Source organism: Centruroides vittatus, unplaced genomic scaffold (genome assembly GCF_030686945.1).
Source record: "Centruroides vittatus isolate TY-2023 unplaced genomic scaffold, ASM3068694v2 scaffold_1519, whole genome shotgun sequence".
Taxonomy (NCBI): domain Eukaryota; kingdom Metazoa; phylum Arthropoda; class Arachnida; order Scorpiones; family Buthidae; genus Centruroides; species Centruroides vittatus.
Genome location: NW_027122682.1, coordinates 312,993 through 340,684, shown reverse-complemented (window position 1 = coordinate 340,684; position 27,692 = coordinate 312,993). Strand labels below are relative to the sequence as shown.

The following is a 27,692-nucleotide window of genomic DNA, read 5'->3' as shown; positions in this document are numbered from 1 at the left end:
TTCAAGATGCAAGTAATGTGCAATAGGTATGCTGTACAACATCCTGTTTTAGTTGGGTATTTACCTTCTTCTCAGAACTCTAACTGCATTTATCAGTATTTAAAGATAATTTTCTTCATTAAAAAAAGTTTAGTTTGATTAAAAGTATAAACAAACATTTAATTATAACTCATATTTAATCAAGCTATCCTGTTTAAACGGTACGTTAAGTGTACTGGTTTATAGTATCCGTGCGTGGGATCGAAGAAAAAGGTTGAGCGTAATTATAATTTTATTAATTTTTTTGTTTTAAAGATGTATTTTTCGCAATTGTAAAGATCGCGGGGTTGAATTCTGTCTGCCGTCGTCGTAGAATTGTATTCTGCAATCTTTTCTAGGTAATTCTCTCGTTTATCTGCGCAGGATATTGTAAATGAATTTGAGTTAAAAATAAAAAGGAAACACTTAAATTGTGACGACACTCTTTGTTTTTCAATGGAGGTTAATGAAAATTCATAGAAACATTTTAAAAATCCTTTATGTAATTTGTACTACCGCATCTTTTTGGATGAACACTTATTCATATTTATTTAACGAATTTTGTGTTTGCGCCTACAAATTCTATTCTTATGCGGTTCTTTCATATGTATGGAATAAACATCTTACGCTGTTATATATTTAAATACTAAAAGTGAATGCGAAGCCTGCGCATTAAAACTGTTGATAAAATTAGAAAATTATCAGATTGAATACAGGAAGAGAAAAATTATTGAAGTATACGTAACAGAAATTAAAATAGTCTCTCGGTAAAAACAGGAAATTAAGCTGCTTTTAACGTAAGAGTTATAAAGAGTATCAGAAATAATTTTTAATCATTATTTTTCGAGATTTCCTAGTGAAAACGGCACCACCTCTTTTTATTTTTTTCCTCGAAATTTCAGGTAGGTGATTTGGAAAACAGTTTAATCGTAACATTACATTGATAGTTACGAATAGAAAAGTCTTATTGCGATCGGTCGTTTCTGAAATCCTCAAATCATAGAATATTTAATTCTAAGATTTGAAGTTTTCAGAATAGTAATTCTAAATGAACAATGTATGACATTTAGTTATATTATCAAATAATACCATAATTATATATTTAGATACTTTAATAAATAAAATTTGTAATAAAAAATAAATACTTTATATAGTTTTTAAAATATATATTTGTCACTAAAAATTAACAATTAAAAACTTTGACACTAGTTAAGCAATTAGCAAAACTACCCTATGACTTGCTTTGCCTGTTACGATATTGCAGGAGATACTTGTAATTCTTTCCTGTGTTTTGACTTTCAACCCATTGAATTCTTGTATATATAGACAAAAAAAAACTTAAGAAAATAATATTCCTTTTTAAAATTATTCAAATCGTTCCTATTTTAATGATACTAATTACATGATTATTAAAAGTTTATTACTGTGTTTAAGTATACAAGATTTATTTATATGTTATTAGGAACATTCTTTTAATTACATTTACAGTGTAATGGAGGGAGGGGGTTTGCTAAAAGTATTGTACATCATTGTATGCAACGGGGAGAGGATCAAAAATTGTTCGTGTAATTAATGTATAGTTCTTTGTGATTTATAACTTTCTCAATTTTAATTACTAATATTAAATTAATGTATCGTGTATAAACTGTATATTATATGTTTTATAAATATTAAAAATATATTTAACTAGCAGATAAGCCTGGTGTTGCTCGGGCGAAAAGTAACGATAGCAAAGATTAAGATTATTACATTATAGCCGACCTTATCCGTTTTCTCAGAATGCAAGAATTAGGTCCCCCTGTTTCCAGACTAATTAGAGAATTTTTAGATGGGTCTAAAAATATGTTCAATTTCCGGCAAAAATGCAAAATACTGCATCTGCGCCTGTAAATCTTGCACGTCGCTTTCTCTTAACACTTCCATTCTTAACACTTTCAAAAAATATATTTAATTAATGAAATATCATTAAGAGAATATGATTACAGTATTAAATTCCTGTATTATTGCAAATTAAGTAGATATTAAAGATATTAGGAGAGAATTTAATTTCATATGAAAGATTGTTACTCTTCTGTTAATATGCTGATTTATTTGTTATGTAGAGTTCAGGTTTGTAATTGTTTAGCATAATATCAATATTTATACAATATCTAGCTTGTATCTAAAACTATTCAGACAATGGACGGTCTTTGCCGAACCCTCCGGTTCTTATCGGAACACTGAAATTAAGCAGCAAGAGGCTTAGAAATGGACAGAATTTTCCTGTGCTATTTCTTACACTGTCTAGAGTCTGCAGCTTTGGTTGATTTCTAAGTCCAGTTTAAAAGCCAGCTTCCTGATCTAACACCAATTCATCATCATTTGGAGAATTGGTGATAAGTAGGAAAGCTGGCTGTAAAGTCAAATTGGAAAAAAAGCAATCTCATAGAAAGTGGGACTAATATTGCTGGAAAGAAAAGACATGTTAAACTATTAAAGTAATAGCAAAATGTGATTTCTACATGGAGTTACAACACCAATTGAAAGACTGGAATGATACAGCAATAAACATGTCTGTTGAAGAAGAAAAATACGTTGACATGAAACAAAGATATAAGAACTTATTGTGTGATTATTTTCATAAACAAGTTCTTATATTTTTGTTTCTTGTCAATGTATCTATTTTAGAATTAATTCTTGGTATTGACACATTCCAATGGAAGCTTGTGACACGTACAAAACTACATTTGTCACGATGAACGGTCACTTTGAACGGCTCGTCATGGTTATGAAATACACACAATTAAGCAATTTATCTAAAATATCATCAATTTTAGAATTAAAATAAATAAATTGTTTATTTTTGTCATTTCCAGTATTTGTTTATAATTTTTATGGAAACACAGCATTCTTATCATAAAAATGCACGTTACTGGTATACTCAATGATGAATATATAATCCTGAAGATGATCTCCATTTATAGATCAAAAGCATTAGTCCAAAAGTTTTATTTTGGATTAAATTTCACTGGAATTCAATTAAGGCTCTTTGATAGAATGTGTTTATTGTGATTTCTACATATATTGTTTAGTTTAAATCACTCTTAAACTATTGACATTTAATTTTTTTAATATTGGTCTATTCAAGTTATTATGTGTAAAGTACTTTTATATTTTTTCCCTTTGCTATTGCTTTGTTTGACGTGAATTGTTTTGTTACAAATGACTTATTTTATATAAAGGTAACTACTGTTAATAAACCAACAATAGCAGTGAGTGAATTAGGTTTTCAGTGTTACATCCAGGGGCAGATGAATATCCAATAATGTTAGTAAATCAAATTATTCGATGACAAAAATAAAATATTTTGATTAACAAATTTAGTTTTTTATTTATATTCAAAATTTATATTTTAAAATCTAAATTGTTATAAAAAGTTTGCATCTAAATTATTGTTATTTATAATTGAATTTATCATACTCGGGGCCAGCCCACAGATAAAAATAACATGAGATATTAGATGTAGATACGCATGCCATTGCTACTAGTTGCCATTGGTCAGTGCTCTGATGGAATATGTATAAGTTTACCTTGCATCAGGATTGGCATGATTGAATCCTGTTCCCAATTCATTCTTTAATTGTTGCGTGTATGGGATTGTATGCATTGCCACACATTTTACAATCTTTGCATTTATATCTTTTACCGATTCAGTAAAAGATCATACCTTCACTTCACTTTCTCTCTCTCTACATGCCATATTAGAAATCCCGACGTCGGCGAGCACCTGGCGCAGGTTAATAAGTGGTTAGTAAGGCACCAAGGTGTATCCTGGGGGAAGTTACAACCAGAGTGGTTCCCCGTTGCCCTCTCTGGTGCGCGATGTTACGCGAAGGGAAATGCCCTCCAGGAGGTCTTGTAAGGGAAACTGGCCCCTATTCAGGTGTTACAAACGTGGAGAAAACCCGGAAAGCTCCACATGGCCAGCCTGTTCGAGCACAGCGCGAACCCGCGACAGAACCGCTTCACTTTAAGGGCCTCTTAAAAATTTTTATGCACATTTTACTAAATTATTGATGCTAAGGCTTATTGTAATTACATGCCTTAAATTTGTTGTCATCATATTCTTATAACTTTTCTGATTAATACCATAAATCTGTATAAACATAAATAAATAAACTGTATAAAAATAGGTATGCTTGCTGTTTTATTATTTGTTAAAATCCTGATTATTGTTAATCTAGATAATTTTTTAAATCTGGTCACGGCACATTTTGAGCCAAAAAGTCATCCCTAGTAGTATCTAACTTTGTTTCGTGCATGAATTAATATATGATCAGTTCATGCATAAACTGTAAAGTTGACAGCACAACAAATGAAAATTCAGAAAATTTCAATTAATCAATCAGAAATAGTTTTAAAATGATTTAAAAAATTTAATTATAATAAGTATTTAAATGATTTATTTATATACTGTATGAATTAACTGTAATATGAATTTTTTTTTGTGTTGTTCTTTTTAACTTATCACTCAATATAAATATTTACAGTAGAGAGTCGTTTATCCGAATCAATTGGGGACTGGGGTTATTCGGATAAGTGATTTGTTCGGATAACCGATTATGTACGAAAAAATATATTAACCTATCCGATGTTGAAATTTTTCTCCGTTGCGTGTCGCTTCGTGTTGAATTTTCGTCGATTTTAAACCTAACGAAAATTTTTATAATAATAATCGAGGCTATTGTATCGTTAAAAATTATTTCTTTATTTTGTACAAACAAAATAAATATATTGAAAAATATAAAAACATAAAAATTATACTTTAGAAGTAAATCTAGTATCAAAAAAGTTCGATTCGGCACGACACAGTCCGACTGGAAAGCATTCGGATAACTGACGATTTGGATAACCGGGGTTCGGATAAACAACTCTCTACTGTACTTCTTTGATAACCTATATTTTTGCATTTTAGAATCCAATAGGAATGTTCAAAAATGTTCATCCAATTTAATTCAAACTTCTAAAATAAACTTTTATATAAAAGTGATAATAGATACTGAAAATGCTGTAGCGTAGCAAGGGGGGTGCAAGAGGGTGTATCATGCACCGGGCACCACTTGCAGAGGGGCGCCCAAATGGTCTCCAAGACAATCTATATGTGTTTCTGGAAGGGGAGGGGGGTGCCAATAAAGTGTCGGGCCCCAGTTATGTTCGCTACGCCACCAATATGATTATAACACTTGTGGCGTTATAAGAGTGGACTCTCCAAGACTCCACTCCTGTAACACCACAACACTTAAGTGTTATAATCATATAAAATAAACAGGCATAATAACACTTTCATTCATAAAGAAATAAAAACATATTCCACAATAATAATAATTGTTACACGAAAAAGTAAATTTGATAGCATTAAATGACAAAAAAGAAACACAAAGATGCTTAAAAACAACTTATTAGAAAAAGATATTAAAAAATGAAATCACGATTTAACAGACTAATTTGGGCGAGGGATGTCCGAAAAGCCAAAAGTCTGTTATATAATGGAGTAAGTTTTCCAAACACATGTGTTTTTTAAAAAAAATTGAGAGAATTTTAAACTTACGTAGATACAGAATGTTTGAGTAATTAAAATTAAATATGTATGAGAAATTTAACTTCACAGAAATTTAATTTTATATATTTTTTTTATTTCATAAGTATTTTGCATTTTAAATAAATGAATTGGAAGAGTTATGTTTCAATGAATAGTGTTAAGTGATTTAAAATTATATACTATTACATAAAATATTTAAAGTAAAAAGTTTAGCAATGGATATAAATATCACTGTTTATTATTCAAATATTTTGAAATAAGAGAATATATTGGAATGAACGTTTTAAATACTTAAAGCAGAAAGACTTGAGAATTCTTAGATTTCATTTTCAGAGATGTGAAACTTATATTTTTTTTAAAAAAGCAAACAGAATTTACATACCAAAGGTGAGTCTTAAGGCTCAAATGACTCCATTAAGTTTAATTTTCTTATAATTTGACTGTTAAAGATTTTTTTAAATTTAATATTTTTATAGATATAATTGGTCTGTTAGTGATTATTACTATCGACTCACTCCGTGAGTAGAATATCTGCTAGACATTGTGCCAGCAGCTTGGAAGCGTGGTGTTGCTTCCTATGTATTTATCACAATATAGACTGTTTGTTTTTCTTATCATATCTCATATAAAGTTTATTTTGTAGTTGGTGACATCTTCAGATAATAAGACAATTGCCATTATCAAACCGTTGCTTCTTCTAATTAATCTGTTATATTGAAGGTCAACAATACAAAGCAATAAATAAAACGATAATGTTACATACAAGCATTTAAAGCTATTTTTAGTGTTTCTAAAGCAATAAACATCCCTGCATTTTAATTATGAACTTAAAAGTAACTTATAAAGTATTAATGTTATTTATACAGCTTGCCCTATAAGAAGGTATTGACATAAATATTTATGGCTAACAAAGAAGTAAGATAATATATGTGAATTATTTGTAATATATCAAATCATAAAATATTAATTTCAAACTAATTTAAACTATTTATTTTTGCAGATATTTTAAATTTATAATAATGGGCGATCATCATCACGGACATGGACACGAACATATGGGTCATATGTCTCATAACGATAAAATGACTACTATCAATGATACGACAGTGTCTTCTATAATGACGACGGCAGCAACGTTACTAGAATCTGTTATGACGACAGCTATGAATCACAGCATGCATCACATGAATAAAGAAGTTTCGGATCCAGCCAAACACGTCCATCACAATATGGCCGGATCTTTGACTACTGCGTCTTCGGATCATATCCACGATACGATCGTTCACGATCACGGCAGTCCAAATGGACACATGATGGTAAACTTCAGATATTTTTATAAAATTTTGAAGTACGGATTTAAATCTAATCAAATGTTTATAAAATTCTCTAAATGTTTGATATGTCGTATCATAAATAATGCCTATTTTAAAATATAATTCTCATTTATTCATTACACATTTGCAGTAAATAAAATAAATTTGTTTTTAGTCAAGTTATTTATAAATTATTATGAAATAATCGTAATAAATAAATAGCTAAATATATTATATCATATATAATTACATAAATATTTTTATTTTTGACTTTTTTATATTGGAATTCTGCATTTTAACTTATAGAATTTAAATTAAATTGCATTCAATGCACAAATTTTCAAAAACCTGCTGCACTACATTGAATTCGAGATGTACTTTTTCGTATGTTTCTGAACTCGGTTTGTCTTAGATTCAAAGTGTTTCTTAAATCTGGAGTATTGTCTAAAATTTTCTATTAAAGTTGCATTATTTTGAATACGTTAAATGAACTTATTAGAATAAAACTATTAAAATTCAATAAGTAATATTTCAACTTTCTACAAATTCACAAAAAATCTACTTTGAAAGGTATTTTTGCGACCAATAATCACAGTTATCTCCCGAGTAATTTCAGATTGATGAAACGTGTAATTACGTCTTATAATTTTTATTTTAAGAAGTGTTTTTTGTTAATATGTTGCTTTGAAGATAGATTTAATCAATCTGAAAGTAGTATTTATGAAACCGTGCCGGTACTTATTCTGCAACTTGAACACCAACTACATAGTGTATTTACTCGGACACATGGCAAATTTCATCACTAATTTTTATTCAGTTGATACGTGTATTAAGTGCTTGTACACGTTTCGGGCTTTTGATGCCCCTCTTCAGCCAACTTCAAATCACAGATCTTTGTAAACATAAAATTGTTTAAAACTTCTCTGTACATTAATCAATTTTCATCATCTGATGGAGAATTATACATTAAGTATTGCTTTTTTATCCATTTTCGATGACAATTCCATAAGTCTTTTTTATATATAATAATAATTTATAATACAACATACCTAGTCGATCTTTTTACATCGAAGCCAGAGGTTCTCATGGCTGAAGAGGGGTGTCAAAAGCCTGAAACGTGTACAAGCATTTAATACACGTATCAACTGAATAAAAATTAGTGATGAAATTTGCCATGTGTCCGAGTAAATACACTATGTAGTTGGTGTTCAAGTTGCACAATCTGAAAGTATTTAGAAGATTGTGATTAGAAGTTATTAGCGAGGTTGAGGTTGAAGTTTTAAACGTGTACGTCGGACATTTAGTGCTGCTTTCCTGTAAGCCTAGAAGTTTGACAATGGTATTTGGAAAGTTGGTGGTATCGTGCTCGACATTCCAAATGCCATTGTCAAACTTTTAGGCTTACGGGAAAGCAACAGTGAACGTCCGATGTACACGTTCTCGCGTTTAAAACTTCGACCTCAACCTCGCTATTATTTTGTGACTTCGATAAAGTGGATTTTTAAAAACATTAATAAACTATTATTACTTCTAATTACAATCCAATTGTATTCTCTTTTTAAAGGAGTGCATCTAAAATTTGAAACAATGCGTTATATTTTAATTATATTAAATTGTTAGTTAACGTACACGAATTTTGGATTTTTATCATTTTAAAATTAATAATAGTAATAATAATAATAATAATTTGAAAGTTGATACATTGAATGCATTTTAATTTTAATTATAAAATTAAGATTGCTTCCTGTAATTAAAAACATAAGTAATGTTTACAAACTTCTAAAGAAATATAGAATAAAAAGTTTTAAATCAAGTGCATCTATTATAAAATTGGTAAATTGAAGAATTGGATTAAAATTTAAAAATGAATAATTTCAATTTACTTCTCGAAATGCAGGTCATAAGATATAAAAATTAAATCTGTCAAATTAGTAATGAAGGATATCCTACATGTGATCTGATTAAATTGAGCCATTGACAGAAAAAGGAAAAGATTATTATCGTCGATGATGATTTTATTTATTTATCTATGAAAAATTTAATTTTTATAACAAAACTTTAATGTTGATATGATTTATTACAGAAACACAAATGCTATCAAAATTATCTACAACTATAATGTGATTTCTGTAAATATTTATTTGCATATCTGGGCATAAATATATGTAATAACAGATTTTCAGAATTTAATTTTGTTTTTTTGAATGTATATACAGGGTGGAGCATAATGGAGTCCCACATTTACGAAGTGAATTTTAAAAGAACAGTACAAGAATATGGAAAAAACTTTTTATTTATTCAAAGTACACGTAAGAAAGTTATTTTTGGTTAGGTTTTAAAAATGTTGTTGTCCATCTGTTAGCCTTCACAAACGATGCACATTTGGAGCCGTTCCTTGAAGTTTTCTTCGACTCTCACCAGCATATCCGGAGGAATTTTGGCGATTTTTCTCATGAATGGCCTCCTTGAGTTCTTGTATGCTTCTCTGCCTTGAGATACCCCCATAAGAAAAGTCTCAGGGGAGCAAGGGGGCCATTCAACGGCTTCTCGTAAAGAGATTAGTCGACCGGGAACATCTCTGTCAAAATGGCACGAAAACAACAGTTTGTGTGGGCTGTGGCTCCATCCTGTTGAAACCAAAAGCCACTTGTATTGTATTCTTTCATTTTGAGGCGCAAAAAATTCTCTAGTATGTCGCAGTATCGGTTGGAAGTTGCAGTAACAGTGATGCCCATTCTCTTCAAAAAAAAGGTCCCACGATGCCTACAGAGAACAAAGCACACCAAACGATGACTTTCGGGCTGTGAAGAGGTCATTGGTGGAGTTCTCAGATGTTTCCAGCGGTTGAATAATGAAATATCTGCTTGTTCACTGTTCCATACAAATGAAAATGTGCTTTGTCGCTACTCCACACAATACTTCTAGGAGGCACAGCTGTAAAGGTTTAACGACATCATTTTTAAAACCTAAGCAAAAATAACTTTCTTACATGTACTTCGAATAAATAAAAAGTTTTTCCATATTCTTGTACTGTTTTTTTAAAATTCACCTCGTAAATGTGGGACTCCATTATGCCCCACCTTGTATACTTTATTAGACACAGAGTATAGAGTATATGTTCAAATTTTGTCTATTTTTATCACAAATATATTCCAAAATTTACTGTTTATTAAATTATAGAATTATTTTCTGCTTTAGTATATATATATACAGTTAATATGGAATAATTACATCGTTGTTGTTCATATACAAAAATTAACAAGAGGTAATTTACTTAGGTTTTTTTTAATTAGGAAAGTGTGTTTTTTATTAAAAATTATTTTTTAAAAACTATCTTAGTAATTCAAGTTTCTGAATTTCCAAGTTTCCTTTCTCTTTTGTTTGAAGAATTTAAAACCTTATATTCTGTGTAATTTCCTGTTTTTAAAGGATATCAAATTAAATTCTCGGATTTATGTTTATAATAATATAAATTTCACAAAGATTGATATACATTTACTTAGTTTTCAATTAATAAATCTATGTTATTTTAATAGTGTATCATTTATAATCCGTATAAACATCCATATTAAACCCAATACATAGCGGGGTTATTGTATTTTACGTTAATTTATATGGAAGAAAATGTTTCGCTTAGTGAATGTTTTGTGTTACGAGTAAGATTCTGGAACGAATTATGCTCGTTAAGCGAGGTTTCACTGTATATGTATATTTTAAAACATTTGTCGCGATATCTCTAATTTAATGTATGATATATATTGTGCAATCTTTATCAATGTATTTCATACATTAAATTGGGAGAGATGATTATGAATTTCACTACCTGATGTTTCCATGATTTCTCTGTTTCATTAGATTTTGTTTTATTTTCATATAGATAACTGTATATATGTATTATATATACTACTATTTGCACCTGTTGTTTCTTGGCTATTTCTCTATACACATCTTTAATATAAGGGTTGAAGGCTCCCTGTCACCTTCAACCCTTATATTAAAGATGTGTATAGAGAAATAGCCAAGAAACAACAGGTGCAAATAATATATAGAAGAGGTCCTACAATAGCCCACATCTTATAAAATGGGAAAGACCCCTCAGACCTCAACAGAACGTACGGCGTATATATATACTACAGCAATGAAACCAAATGATTGCCGGATTTAAATCAGGCTATTATTATTTAAAGTATCTGTACTTAAGTAACTAATTAAATTGAAATTCATATAACTAATTGTCAATTATAATTTCCTAGAGCTTTTAATGTTAAATACTTGTTTTAGTTGAGGCTTGTTTCAGTGTCCTGTTGTCATCATATATTTGCTGTTATACAAATCAATTAATGATTTATTACTATTATGTTTATAGTAATGTTGAGTCAACAAATCTTCATTTTAATTTGTATTTATGCAACCTCATTTATATGATGAGTATGCGTAAGCATTAAATGAATAATTTTTTAAAAAAATATTCAAATAATAATATAAAAATTGCAAAATATTTAATGTCATAAAATATATTTTTAGAAATCTGAATATTTAAAAATTGAATGTATATTATTGCGACGTTGTCGCATTGCTGGGCTGCAATTTTTAATTGTCTTTTAATTTAAAACATTGCCCGATTTCCAGTCGTGACTTTTAAAATTAACTATATACGAGGCCTCTATCCATCAAGCTTTCCGTATCCGGTCTCAATTTCCATCTATCTAAAGCAGGGGTCACCAAAGTGGTCGATATAACATTATTAGGGGGTCAATTATCAAGCTTAGGCTAAGGATGAGGTGGAGCTAAGGATCAAGCTTATCCGTCTCACTGATTGTCAGTTACAAAAATTATTATTAACAAATATACTTGTACAATAAATGGAAAACAAATGCAAAATTAAAAGAAATGTATTAAAATAGTAAGTGCTTTGTTTTGCTTGTAACACAAACTTTTTGGTGGGGGGTCGACGCAAGGTTTCGAAAACTTATAGGGGGTCGACGATCAAAAAAGTTTGCCGACCCTTGATCTAAAGCCATTCTTGAGATAAATGAATGGAATGACGGCGAGAACGTATGTGTTTGAATTCTGAAAATTTCAGCTCGATTAATTAATCGGTTCTATAACTATTAATTATGACAATAAGTCTGTAAATTCTACTTTAGATAGAGAAATAAACTTATGAAATACAATTTAATATTATAAACTTAATACTTCACGTCTTTAAAATCTATTATTCCTCCAATAAAACAAAATTTTATTGGAGCTATTGGGCTTACAATCATTTGCTTTAAGTGAAAAATACATTGACCTTTTTTCTACATCATCAAAGGGTGTAAATCATACGAATGAATATAAAACAGGATAAATGTATTAATTAAAAAAACTTTATTTAAGTAATATAGTGTTCAATGGAAGATACAATTTTAAAAGTAGACAATATTTTATATCACATTTATCAGTTTAATTATATTTAAGCACTGTACTTTCACAAGTTTTCCTCCAATGAGCCATTAATTGTAATTAGAGCATAACGGAAACTTTCGGTATGTTGATGTAATTAATTTAGAAAATTACTTTTGAAATTTTTTAGGTTAAGGTGCGTTTATTCGTGTTGCTTATACAAATTTTTTAATTACGCGCACATTATTACGCGAAACCGTTATATTGAGAAATTAATTAATTATATTAAATCAATAAAACAAAGATAATTAATTGTTCAAGTTTAATGTTCTCTTTTAGTATCCAGTACTATAACTTGATTTGGATACCCGACTAAATTGAATCGGAAATATTTCATTTTTCAATAGTAAAATCTTGAAACTGTTAACATTTATTTACAGATAAATCCTACAATTTTTATATTATTACTTTGTATATTAAAATATTTTTTAAGTATTTCTGCAGTAATATGTGGTTAAAAGATTAAAAAGCAGCTTCTGTGATTAAAATTATTGAATATTAGAAGACTGTTTATCTCTCGTGAATGCTTGGAAGAAAATTCACGAAATATTGTTTTAAGTTAGACATTAAAGAAAGGATTATATATCTAATTAATTAATTTAAGAGAGTTAAATCATTTCAACATGGCTTATAATTTAAAAATAAAAATAATATAATTATGATTAATTTATTAGCACGAACTTTTAAAACCCGAGCATTCCTAACTAGAGATTGCATTATTGGTAAACAGTTTACTGGTAATCAGGTAAAAAAAAAAATGCATTGCTAAGTATGCTGATAATTTCATATTTTCTACCAATAAATTTGGTTAAAAAAAGAGGTGTACACACAAGCCAAGTATTAATCTGTATAACTTTCACATATATTTATGTTTTTATGTATTAAAGACAAAAGAATCAAACCTTTTTTAAACCATAAAAGTAGTTTATTCATCCTTTAAATTACTATTTAACAGTTCTTTGGAACTTTTAAAGTATCGTATTACAGTGCTACTCTGGACGTTTTGGCAAATCATTTCTTAACCCAATGTTAAATTTTAAATAACTTTAAAATGCTCCTAAAGACGAGTCAGAACAGCTCGAGTGTGGTTGGATTTTAAAAGTTAATTCCAGCAAAGTGCGGCTTTCTTTTAACACGAGTTTTAATTACGTGTAGCGTTATAATTTTAAATATCTAATGATTTGTCTAGTTGAAGTTTGTTTGTTTAAATTTAAGTAATAAATAATTAATTCATAATTTGACTGAAACAAATAAAAAAATGCATAGATAACAAGGAAATAGTAGACTAACTGCAATAACAAATAGACTAAACAGAATATAGAGTGATTTTTTATAATTTTTAAAATGGGGCAAGTCTGGAAAAAATAATTGTTCTATATTTTTAATAATACCATTGATGTCTAGACAGATAATAAAAGAGTGTTCGGAAATATTTATACAAGAACTTGATAATGCAAAGCAGGAACAATTACACATAATTTGGAGAGGAATATATGCAAAAAATATTGCCATATAATAAATAATAAGGATTCAGGTGGTTGTAATCTTCAGTTTCAATGTGTGTTGAACCTGAAAGTAATTCTTCGAAAGGATTGAAAGTACTTGTTTACAAGTAGACATAAAATACATTTATGCCTGCTAAATCATACAGTTTTTTAGATTTCCAAGATAAATATTAGATACAGTAAAACTTCTTTTATCTGTTGTTTGATTATCTATCAGTTTCTGTTGCCGGAGTATATCATAGCTGACAAATCATCTGATAGTAACAGCAGAATGTGCTTATTCCTCATTATTTTGTATTGTTGTCATCCTTATTTTGTGTAGTTCTTAATCACTGCACCAGTTCAACACTAATTACAAAAGTTTAGAAATTGTGGAAGTGAAGAGATCAAGAAATTAACCATAACTAGCCGCATCGAAGTTGAAATTATGCTATCAAAGTGCATCGAATGTTTTCAAATTCTTCACATTCTCAGTTCGAATATTGTTGAATAATTAAAATTTTAGTGTAATTTAGTTGTTATATGTTTTATTATTAAATATTATTTAGATACATAAAATGATTCATTGAAATGTATGCTATTGTTTCAAATTTTCGGTGTTCCCATTATTACTAAATATGTATTACTGGCATTTTATAGTCCTATACGTTGCTTGGACAAGATTTTTGAAACAAACTGCATTGTACTGTATTCTCTTGCCTTTGTCGACTAAATATTCTTCACAAGTTGTCTTGAATAATATGGTGTTATGGTTAATTGGTTATACATATATCAAGTTATTTAAGTATATTATAACCAGTCAAAACCTCATATATAAAACATTAATTCTTTTATAACTTCATAATAATACTTATGCTATTGATTATATATACCTATTTGAATGAATATATTTAAAACTTCGTAAACTTAATTTGATCACTAACATCAAAATTTAATTATTATTATTATATTTTTTAGATGTATTTTCATGCTGGAGTAGATGTCACAATATTATTTGAACAATGGAAAGTTACAACTGTTGGAGGTATGAAATTAGATATTAATTATTTAACATATTGTTGTACACAAAAGACTTTAAAAAACATAAAAAATACTCTTAAATTTCTTTGTACTGAATTGTAGGCTATTTTAATATAGAACATGATACACATGAAAATATCTATCATAGGAATGACAAAATAGAACAAGTATAATTATAGCATGACTGCTAGAATATTAATAGAACAAGTAAAATTAGATACATCAATAACAGTAATCTGTTTTTAACATGATTACATCAGAATGATGTTTTCCATTAATTTTAATTATTTAACCACTTTTTACTATAATATTCATAAGAATTTTAATTATCAAATTGTTTTATTTATGAATAGCTAATACTTCGTCATTCTTTTTCTAAGAAATTCGTAAACAAAACTTCGTAAAATTACTATAAGTTATTAGTTGCGATTATTTTAGCTTGCATAATTTTCATTCCAATTTTGAAACTTGAATTATAATTGTTACGAACTATTTATGCGTTACAGTAAGTTTTGAAACATGGTAATTTTAAATGTAGAAATTAATCTTGAAGTTACTGTTGTGAATCACCATTAACATCTTACACCTAAGCTCTGATACAAAAATATTAATAAACGTATTTAATATATTATATTAGATACAGCCAACAATAATGTAATAATAAATAAACTTACCTAAAAAATTAACTTGTTACGATTTTTTCCCAATGTGATAATTTAATTTCAAAAATACTTCATGACCCACAAAATTTTCTAGAATACTCCCACTAAAGTACTCCTACTCAAATTTTACTTGCCATATTTTATTTTTTACTTGTATAACTTTGGTTTGTTGAGTTTTTTATGAAGTAAAATATATATATATATATATATATCACATTTCAGTGAAATAATAACCTACTTTACATTAAATTCGAATTTCTTAATTTAATGGGGTTACTTTAATTACATCTTAAGATGTTTCTTTATCCATAAATTATATTACATGCATAAAAAATGAACATAATTCATTGTTATAGTGTTAGTTACAGGTTCTGTACAGATCTGGAAAGTCAGGGAATAAGATTTTTAGCAGAAAAAGTCAGGGAATCCACAAATATCACTGTATCCATCCGTTGCTCTCGCTCCTTTTTGATCCAATTACGTCTTTAAATTCGGTTGGGTATAGGGGGGTGTACGAAACTGGAACGACCAAAACAGTGGCAAGGTTTGTCATGCTTATATCTCGTAAACTATAAATGATAATCTAATGATTAAAATTTTGTTGGATAGAGGGTTTATGTTCATATTTAAATTGGTGGGTAGTGGAGTTGTATGTGAACACTGAAAATTGCCTAAATGCTGTGTGACGCTGCCGTGTATAACTTTGGATTGCAAAGAGATAGGACATTGAAATTGGTGTTTATTTGTACAGAATGATAAGATCTACTTAAATATTATTTAGCAATAATAACCAATAAAATAGAATTTGTAAACTTATAAGCAGATAAGTGTGCGAGTCAAAGAAAATTTTCATAATATCAAAGAAATTGCAAAGGAAATATGAACGGAAATGTAAGAACTGTGTATCATCAGAAAGAAAAATTCAAAAGGAATCAGAAAAGCCCAAAATGACTAATGTCAAATGATGCAGGTTGTATAGCGTAAGCAAACCAAGCACATCAACTTCGATGCAAATATTTTGGGTGTGCCACCACCTGAACCAATAGATATTGACTCACGATAACCACTAAGACTTTATTCATTTAAATCTAATCCTTCCTCTAATAACACAAAGACTGATTCACATCTTAAACAATTGCATACCCAACCCTCCCAAACATCTGGTTAAGTATTCTCTCTAACTGGAAATTTCCATCTTCAGATGACCCATAGAATTTCAGAAGTCCACATTTTTTGGAAGTATACCAAAATAATGCCATAGAGTTAAAGTCGTGTTTTCAAAAACACCATCAATGATGACTTGATTTCCCACCAAAACTCTGCTGCTTCCATTATAAGTTTCAGGAAGGGATGGGAAATGCAATGGCCTTGAATGGGTCTGTGCTGGACCAAAAATAACATGCAATCAATGATTTCTCCCTCTAAGTGTGGATTTATTCTGTTTAAATTATTTTGAATTTCCCGTCTCTTTAAGAAAATTCAATTTTATGATGCAACGTGAGACTTTTACTTATTTAAATAAAATTTACATATTAATTTTTAAAAAAACCATGAAATTTTTTGAGAGACATAGAAATAACACAGCTGATTACATAATCAATTTTACACAGTTTTTCAGTGTTTGTAAGTGAATAAAGTGTTTTTTAATAAAAAATTTTATATAATTGTGTACAAAATGGGCTTAAATAGACTTGGGCAAATATTACACAATGGAAAGCAGAAATGCAGAGACCTTAATAGATCAGGAAATAATATAATTGGTCAGGAAATCACAGATGGAATTACCTGTATGGACCCTGTAGTTAATTATTAGCTTATAATTAAAACCCCGTTAAACTTTGTTGTAGGAGTCAAGTAATTTTTTCTTTAATTCTGCTGTTTCAAGAAAATCTCATCCCATCCCAAAATTTTCTGACTTTTTAAATGGAAATTTCGAATAGTACAGATTTTTAATTTAAAAAATATATACGTAATCCTTCAAAAATGTATGAAATAAATTTATTCATAACTTGTTACTTAATGTTATCTGATTCTTATAACCAAAGCTTAACAGGATTTTAATAGTAAATGAATTTTAAGCAGTTATTTTACACTTTTTACAGAATGATCGTATTGTTTACATATTTATTTTTCAAATTTATCAAATTTTCAACTATTGTTTTGAAATTTTAAATTGTTCTTTTTTAAGTTTTTAGAAGTAGCACATTTAGTATATATGCGCATCTTGAGCTAAATAGCATTAGCAAAAATTACATTTGCAAATTTGAGTCTTTAAATATGCATTCGAGTATCTGTTGAGAATATATCTAGGTATCTAAGATATCAACACGACTTTCGTGATAATGTATGGTGTCACAAGCTTCTAAAGGTATTAGAACATTGCTGATACCCTGATACTTTTCACCTGATATCATATTGGATATCAGGTGCATCATTTATACTATAGTAATTCAGTTTCAATTCTGGCTTACGAAAACCATTGAAAACCATTAAGGTGTTGATTTACAGAATGATTTCTAATATTTAGAATAGTAACGTAATTTTTATGAAAACAATTTTCTCGGTTTATTAGTGTAATTTAATAGTCATTGATAAATTTAAAAACTAGATTATATAAACATCTCAATTGTGATATTTTAAGTATATAAATTAATAATGTGTTAGTTTATGTGAACAATTTGTGAATTATAGAAATATGATATTTACTTTGATTAGTTTTTGTTTATATTTTCATGATTGACAAATTATTTGTGCTAACCTTTAATATTAAAGCCAAACAATGGCTAAATTACATTGGGCTATATTAGTAGTAGTTAATTAATTTTAATTAATTAACTACTACTAATATTTAACCATTTAATTAATAATAGTAGTAATTAAATGGTAAGTAATTTGGCACTAGAGGCAGGCGTTAGATGCCAAATTACTTAGCATTTAATTAATAATAGTAATTAATTAATATAGTCCAATATAATTTGGCAATGGTTTGGCTTTAATATATAACTAACAGATTTGGATGTTTTTATTTTTAACTTTTAATCTTTTAACTTACACTTAATGATGGTACATTGATTACACGCGTAAATTGCATATTAATATCATAAAGTTTACAAACATATCTAAAGCTTACCTGAAATTAAATATAGCATGTGATTTATTTTCATAATTTGTTTAATATAACACACATTTTTAAAATTTGTAATATGTTAAATATTTTTATTCTCTAATCACATCTTATATAAAAAAAATAATTTCCAAAATAATTCGTTAGCTTTTTAATTTATTTCTTTAATTTTTCAGGTCTTATCGGTTCAATAATTGGAATATTTTTGTTGGCAATGCTATATGAAGGTCTAAAATTCTTCAGAGAATTTTTATTTAAACAATATTTTTCTTCTCTTCAATACACAACAATATCTGTTACTGGACAAGATGGAAAAACAATGACTGAAATTCATAAAATAGCTAGGTAAGAATTAAGTTAATTAACTCTTAGCTCATAACAATTACTTCTTAACTTTATTTAAATAAAATTAAATATTTAAGACATCAACTTTTTATTGGGAAACATTTTCAAGACTCTCCAGCTTCATTTTCAGTTTAAATAAATTTCTAAAATCATATAATTAAACACTTAAATGTAAAAAGGAATGATGCTGTTAGGACCGCATTAAAAAAAAACGCATAAAAAAAAATCTCACGAAACTTCACGAATGGCTGTAAATAATAGTTTTCGCGACACAATTAAAAAATATTTTTTTATGCGGTCAACAGGGACTGCATAAAAAAAGTCTCACATAGAAAATAACTCAAAACCGTACGAAATAGAATTTATTGACAACAGATGTCAACACTTGACTGCATCGTCTGGTCTATCGTCTGTTTTACATATTTTTGTCCAGGTGGTGTTTTGTTGACTTAAAAAGTAAATTATTTCATTTTTCGCATATTCATGCAATAATATTACTATAATAAGTGCATTTATGCTATAATAAGTTTATTTAGCTATAATAAGTCAACGTAAGACATGACAAATCGCACGAGACTAGTCGCCAACTATACCGCACAAATTAAAAATTCGCATTAAAAAAATCGCACAAGACCTAAAACCAGCTTCATTTTCAGTTTAAATAAATTTCTAAAATCATATAATTAAACACTTAAATGTAAAAAGGAATGATGCTGTTTATTAAATGCATTTAAAATAATAATAATAATTGTAATCACTATTGCAATGAGTTCTTCTGAAAGTCAAATTTTCTACAAGTTGTGTTCAGAAAGTTTCAAGAATGGATCAAAAAATCAAAGCATGTTAAGATATAAAGAAATTTATGTAATATTTTTCACAATCATCAAGTTCTTCGATACACTTTCTCCAGCATTTTCTCCAATTTGGGAAACATTTAGAAAAAAAACAGCTTCTTTGATTTGCTTTGACTCAAGCTATTTTCTTTTTAAAGTTTTGTTTTCAACTTTAGTAAAGAAAAAAGTCATTAGTAACTAGATAAAGGGATTAAGGTGATTTCAGACCAGTAGTCCTAATTTTAAAAAAAGGTAGTTTGAATCAGTAGAACTCGTACAAAATGAATTGAAGAAAGCTTCGCAATTCACGAAAGAGGCACTAATTTTTCTAAATGTTACTATAGTTGGAGAGAACATGTCAAAATTTAGGGCAAATATTTTGAAAAATATTAATATTAAATAAATTTCGTTATATTGGGTTGGCCTGTAAGTTCTGGCATATATTTTTTTAAGTGAAAATTTTGCATGAGAAATAAAATGTTTTGGCAATGCATTTTATGTTATTCGATAGAGAATTATGTTCTCTACGAAATAGTTTGTTTAGTTTTTTATGCTGATATACTTTTCCTTTTCAGGTCAATAACAGTGTGTCAAGTTGACAAAAAAGAGCATTTTTGACACCTTCCTAAGAGGCATGCTTCTTCTGCCATACACTTCACAAATCTCTTGAGCAGCTACTGTGGCTTTGGCACCTCAATTAAACGCAAAAAGCAGAAGGTGTCAAAAATGCTCTTTTTTGTCGACCTTGACACTCCATTTTATTGGCCTGAAAAGAACAAAAAGTATATCAGCATAAAAAAACTAAACACACTATTTTGTAGAGCACATAATCCTCTTTCGAATAACATAAAATGCATTGCCAAAACATTTTATTTTTCATGCAAAATTTTCACTTAAAAAAAATGCCAGAACTTATGGGCCAACCCAATATCTTACCATGATTTCATGTTTTGACCCATAACTGGAATTTTTTGAATATTCCTTATATTATTAAAAGTTTTATAATTAAAGTCAATTTGATACTTTATTATAATAATTGTATTTTATGTTAATTAATTAGGTAAATGACATCGCTTTGTAATGTAATTTTTTAGTTTTTTGAAGTAGTAAGTTGATTTAATTTTTTAGAATAAAAATTGTGCATTTGAAAATACTTTTTTGTTATTAAATAAAAATAACAATTCAAAAAAGCTCAGCAGATGACACTAATATTAACTAATTATCTTTATTAACTCATCAGTCAAACAACTAAAAAATTATTTCTCTTAAGTTCCTTAAACTGGAAAATAAGACATAACACTAAGTTCAAGGTCATGTACAGTACCTGGAATTTTGTGGATTTAACTTCCATTTGGAAAGAATTAACAAATTCAAAAAATAAAGTTTTAAAAAAGAACACATTATCTTTTAAATATCCTGTGCATGGGCCTGAACAAGTTGTTTTCATTTATATGAAACTGGTTAAGGCATAAAATTGTCAGTTATAACAATATAGATCAATTGATTATTTTAATAATCGATCTATATTCAATCAATAAATAATCAATTGATCTATATTCTATTCTGTTATTAAATAAGTATTAGAAAAGCCAATTATTTCAAAACAACTACCATGATATTACTGGTATACAAACTATGCAATTGCCAACAAACCAGGAAAAATTCGACTCGAAGACGACCCTTGAAAAAAGTCAATGGATAAAACCCATGACCCATGAATGGATGAAAAAAGACCCATGGATAGATGTTTAAGTGGACACCCCATATACAAAACGGATGAAAATGTTTGTTTAACGATTATTTAAATTGAATTTTTGCTGGCTTGTTGGTAATTGCATAGTTTGTTTAATTATTTTAAAGAAGAAAAAAATATTATGAATTTAAATTATATTTGTCATGATTACATTCTGTTTTTGATAAGTATAATGAAAGTTATAAGTTAATTTTGACTGATCATTATGTAATGAAATTCAATTTTATATAAAGAGAAAAACTTTTAGTTTTTACAGAATAGCAATGATGCAATTCACACAATACATATAATATTAATGTCTTAAATTTGATAAGATAGAAGAATGATCTTATAAAATAAAGCTCACATTTTTATATAATTTCTACAAATTTTTTTATCCTTTACAGTCAGGGATTATTTGTATGTTAAGATAAAATGTCAAATTGATATTCATCAGTTATTTTAGCTCCAGAACAAGCTACCAAGAATCAGTCTAAATTATAACATATCATAACATTCCACCACATGCCTATACTTGTGCAATGCAGAAAACATCTCTCTTATCCATGGATAGATGTTTAAGTGGACACCCCATATACAAAATGCTATTTTATTCATATGAAATTATAAAATATATATCTTAAATGACTTATAACTAGTGATGTAACGAATATTCGGTTACTACCCGGTATTCGGCCTATTCAGCCTATTTTTCACTATTCGGCCGAATACCGAATATTTAAATCACTATTCGGCCGAATACCGAATACCAAAAAACAGGAGTAAGAAATAACAAAAACACAGTAAATTAATCATTTTTGTAACTTTTATTAATGCTGAACATTAAACTATAATTATTAAAGTTAATAAGAAATAGCATCTAACTCTAGTATTAAATTATTTCGTAATTAAATAATATTATAGCCTTTATCTAGCCCGATATCTTATGGCATTGATGGCGTGTAGGTTAGAATGTATCGGTCATTAATGTTATTGTTTAGTTAATTATGTTATATTCGTATTCGCGTATATTTTAGTATTTTTACGATATATTTGAACTGTTCCACAACTGGGGAGAAACTACACCATATTGTGTCACCACAAAAGAATATCCTAGGGTACTATTCAGTCTACAAATACGTAGTAAAAACAAAATTTTAGTGTTTAATTAAAGAGTTAAAATGATCGATTGCAAATAAAATAACTTATAACAAGTTATAAGTTATAACTTACATCTAAATACCAACAATCATAGCGGGCTATTTACGGCTATTACATAAATTATAAAGCAATTTGGCACTAGAGGTAGACGTTAGGCTCCATCTCATATTAACTTTAATAATTATAATTTAATTAATTAATTTAAATAATTTAGACCTAATGGGAAAAAAAATCGTAGACAGCGGGCCAATAGAGAGCACAGTGCGCGATCTTTGCCATAATGCGGTTTGCGCGCCAATTTTCGTACATGCGTTAATCAAGCTGAATAGTTTGGCCGAATATTCGGCCATTCGGCAACGCTCCTGGCCGAATATTTGGTATTCGGCCACGCTCCTAGCCGAATATTCGGTATTCGGCTGAGGCTGAATATACTATTCGTTACATCACTACTTATAACATTTAAATTTGATTAAAAGTTCTCCCTATTATAACAGACCATAGATTGAATTAAACTTACTGTATTTTTGTTATCATTCAAATGATCTGCTTTTTTTACATAGGTTATATAATTTCTGTTATTTGATTTTTTAAAATGACTGTTTAAACTTAATAATAACAACACAGTAAAACAAATATTATTATTAACACGTTAACTGCCACCTGTAATATGATATTTTGCGTTTTATCAGGCTAACTGTAATATGATATTTTCCATTTTTTCAGGCCACAATGAGAAAATTTGATATTTAATATTTTATTATGATATAAATAAAAGGGTCATTATATAACAGTCGGTAGAGTGAAGATAAAAAAAATATATCAGGTTACAACAGATGACTGGCCATCGTATGGCCTGAAACCGGAGACTATAAGACCATGAAATATTTAATATTAATTACTTTATATGTAACAAAAGAGAATAATTAAACTAGTTTTCGATATTTTTTCCTTTTAACTATTCACTATTAGATATAAAATAGCTTTTTATTAAAAAAACTACGACAGCCGGCCGTCGGACCACTTCTGAGGCCATACGACGGCCGGCAGTCGGAAACAAACTTCATAGACATCCGCGAGAGGCCACCACTAGGATGTAAAACAACGTCTTACGAAGCCAGGATAATTTAACCTTGAGTGAAACTACATTGGTTATAGCGACGACGGGCGGTCGTATGGCTCTGTACGGCCTTGACTAGTACGACCGCCGGCGCGTCGGATGGCTCTGTACGGCCCTAATTAGTACGACTGCTGGCGTGTCGTATGGCAGTTAAAGTGTTAAGAGCTTATTATTTATCAGTGCTTTTATTTCATACTTAAAAATTGTGGCGTAAGTATTATCATGCGACGTATTGTTAGTTATTGGCAAAAGCAGACAGCAATTAATTTAAGATAAATCTGTTTGCTAGCGGAGTTGCGGAGTTCATACAAAAAGCATTGATTCAAAATCCTTTATAAAAGCTTGATGTTGTTAATAATAGTAAATAGTACCATAAAACATTTCATCACCACATCAAACTCATAAATGTATACACAGATTATAAGTATGAGTTAGTAACAAGCAGTTGATAAAAATATACTGTCTTTTTGCTGAAATTTGTCTTTAAAACTTTGCTGGAAATTTTTTCTGAATACAAATACAGTGGAACCTCGCTTAACAAGCATAATTCGTTCCAGAGTCTTACTCGTAATGCGAAACACTCGTTAAGCGAAACAATTTTTCCCATAGAAATTAATGTAAGATACGATAATGCGTTCCATGCTAAATAAATGCTCAAATGTTTTATGAATAACGTTTATTCAAAAAAAATTGTACAATATACACTGTTAAGGAGCGTGAATCATCATCATCTTTTCTTCTAACGCAGAATGAACCATCCTGGAATGAGAATTCGATTTGCAGAAACAAAAAGAAATCACAGCTAATATGTTTGATAAACACTCCAAACGATATGCCAGATTCTTGGGTTATGTAAATACTATAATTAAATATTAGAAATTAATTAATTTGACTAGAGGTATGCAGTTATGTTTCCATCTCGTATTAAGTTTAATAATTATAAATAGTTAATTTTTAATTCAGACATTTCTAAAATTTAATTTGGAATCAGTCATTAAATTTAATGACTGAAGAATTTGGCATATCGTATCGTTTGGTGTGTTTATTATATAACAGGCTATGGTTGTTGATGTTTATAAGTAATATGTGTGAACACAAGTTTGGAACAATGTGTGATTACAAGCGACACTAAGATGCTAGCGGAACGAGTACTAAACACAGACTGATGGAGCATGCCGCATGTGCACAATTTGGGACTTTCCCTCTCCTCATCACTCGTTATGCGAAATATCGCTCGTTAAGCGAGGCAAATTTTTACAATTTGTTTTGCTCATTATGCGAAATACTCGTTTGCGAGGTGCTCGTTAAGCGAGGTTCTACTGTATTCTATATAATGAGTGCCAGAGAAATACTGCATTGCACCTTTTGATTTATACTTAATCTTATTGATTTATTCTTGATCTATATAAATTCCCACTAATCTGTCAAGAATTTGTGTCATTTTTGTCATGCTTTTGAGATCATTTTTTTCTTCTTTGTTATCAATGCAGCTCTCTTCCTTGTATGCCTTGAAAATTTCAAGTGCTTCCATCTCTCTGATATGTACGGACATTTTTAACACGGAGACTTGCCGAAATAGCGGGACAATCCCTTCTTCTGATGCAAAATATTGAGAGGGCCATGGTGATTTTTCCTTTGCCGGATGTCGTATTTGTGCTCTTTAAGATGCTTGGATAACCACTCCAAGCATCTTAAGGAGCACAAATACGACATCTATTCATTTGCATACAAATTAATTAAATGGGAGATCTCCATCAAAGCATTCTGATGTTGTTAAAATAAATCTTACTAATTAATAATTGTAATTAAATAAATTATACTATTTAATTTTAATAATAATAATACTTTAATTTTTTAATATTTTATTTTAATTTTCTTAAATATTTAAAACTATCTAATGCGTTGTATCTTCCAGGAACCGCATGATAAGTTGGCCGCACGGAATTCAAACAATTCTCCACGTCGTTCAAATGGTCACTAGCTATTTTTTGATGTTAATATTTATGACATACAATGTGTGGTTATGCATGGCTGTCGCACTGGGTGCAGGAGCCGGGTATTTCCTATTTGGCTGGAGAAAGGCCACCGTGGTCGACGTAACGGAACACTGTCATTAACAAAGAATGTAAATTTAAATTTGAAAATATTTTCGGTGACCCGATTGCAGGAATAAACTCGATATAATTTTATATCGTTTTTGAGAAAAGTTGCAAAAATAGTTCTAGAAAATAATTTTTTGAAATTTTTTTTTTTTTTTTATAATTATTTTACAAGCATACAAAATTTTTAAAAAAATGTATAATAATATAAATAGAACCTTATTTTGTAATATTATAAAAAATTATTCCATTTTATCAGAATGCAGTTAAAATGATAGAATTTTAATTGACTTTTTCAAAGGAAAAAAAAAAAGAATATTTTATTAATATAAGTTTTAGTCATTAGCTTTAAGGTAGAATCTCAAAAATTGAAAATTCTATTAGTATCATTTATGAATATTTTGTGTTATACGCACGCACTTATATGCTTAATTAAGCGTTTGTCTTGAGATATGTTTGTAATTTAACTTCATAAGGAAAAAATATCTGATTATATTAATATACGACCAGATATCGAGTTCAAATTTATCTCATTTTCTTGGTTATACACGAATTAATTCTAAAAATTTTCCTTCTTCTAACGTCAAAAGGAATTTCCAAACACACAATTTATTATTTGTAAATTCAAGGATGAAATTTACAAAATATATTATTTTATAAATTCTTCCCTGTAGAAGAAATAAATAAGTGAATTTTATATATTGTATATAAATATAAAACTGAAAGTTATCCTCTATCTTTTATTATTGCATTCCTTTGGGTTAGTGATAAGTGATTTAATATAGTATTTGAATTAATTCCAACATTATTTTGATGTAAATGTTGTGTGTATATTAAAAAATGTTTTTAAAAACTGCAAATATATATATATATATATATATATATGAGATGACTGAATGTCTGAGTTCACTTTCTCATTTTCTAATTAGATAAAATGCTTTAAAACACAGACTAACTGTGAACTATCTTATAAAATTTATGGAAAACTGAATTACATCCATATTTAAGACATACCCACACTTTTAAACAGACTTGAAGGGAAAATTGTTAGATTATAATTAGTGGTAATTTTAGTTTAAATAAATTTATTAAAAAGCAAAAGCATTAATAGCACTATTTTAATAGACTTTTATTACAGACTTTTTAAAAAAAATGACAAATGCTCCAAACATATCTAAAACTACATTATTCCGGCTAGAATTAAGCTAATTCAGTAATAAAATTACAGAATTTGGTATAAAGGTAGGCAGTTAAGCTACCATTTTATGGTATTAGAAACTAATGTTGGTATAGATATGTTAGGTTATTAAATATCACATACCGGTTTATATCCGAATAATCCAAATCTAACAAATTTAAATGCTCTCTCGGATTTGATCCCAAATCCCTCGGAGTGGTCACTCGATGCCGTAACTGCCTTGGTTGTCCTGCCATTGCAATATGACAATAGGCGTGCACAATTCTATACTATATTATTACAAATTTAAAGCCCAATTTTATTTTATAATTTCATTTCACGAACAGTATTCTTTAAATTAAAAGTAACGATAGATTTTTTGGAATGAAATAATTTAATTTTTGCTTATTATCGTCAGATGTAAAATATTTAATAGGAAATTATAAAATTGAATTACTTTCTTCAATAAAATTGTTGAAATATTTTAATTCACAAATTAAAAATTAGTTATAGAATTGTTTAAGATACAGTAATTAGTCACAAAAACATATAAATATATTTTT

General features: G+C 28.5%; 1 protein-coding gene across 1 annotated transcript; it reads left to right on the top strand.

The window, feature by feature from the left end:
• Nucleotides 1-859: 859 nt before the first annotated feature.
• LOC136987355 (high affinity copper uptake protein 1-like) lies at nt 860-27,545 on the top strand. The gene is made up of 5 exons (XM_067285087.1): nt 860-920; nt 6,597-6,912; nt 14,817-14,883; nt 18,842-19,010; nt 25,769-27,545. Exons 2-5 carry the CDS (start codon nt 6,616-6,618, stop codon nt 25,968-25,970), a joined length of 735 nt encoding a protein of 244 aa, XP_067141188.1. The 5' UTR covers nt 860-920; nt 6,597-6,615; the 3' UTR covers nt 25,971-27,545.
• The last annotated feature ends 147 nt before the right edge of the window (nt 27,546-27,692 follow it).

Coding starts and splice junctions, on each gene's coding strand:
- LOC136987355 (XM_067285087.1), top strand. CDS start 6,616: ATGGGCGATCATCATCACGGACATGGACACGAACATATGGGTCATATG. Junction 6,913..14,816: donor GTCCAAATGGACACATGATG/GTAAACTTCAGA, acceptor TATATTTTTTAG/ATGTATTTTCATGCTGGAGT. Junction 19,011..25,768: donor GAAATTCATAAAATAGCTAG/GTAAGAATTAAG, acceptor TGTATCTTCCAG/GAACCGCATGATAAGTTGGC.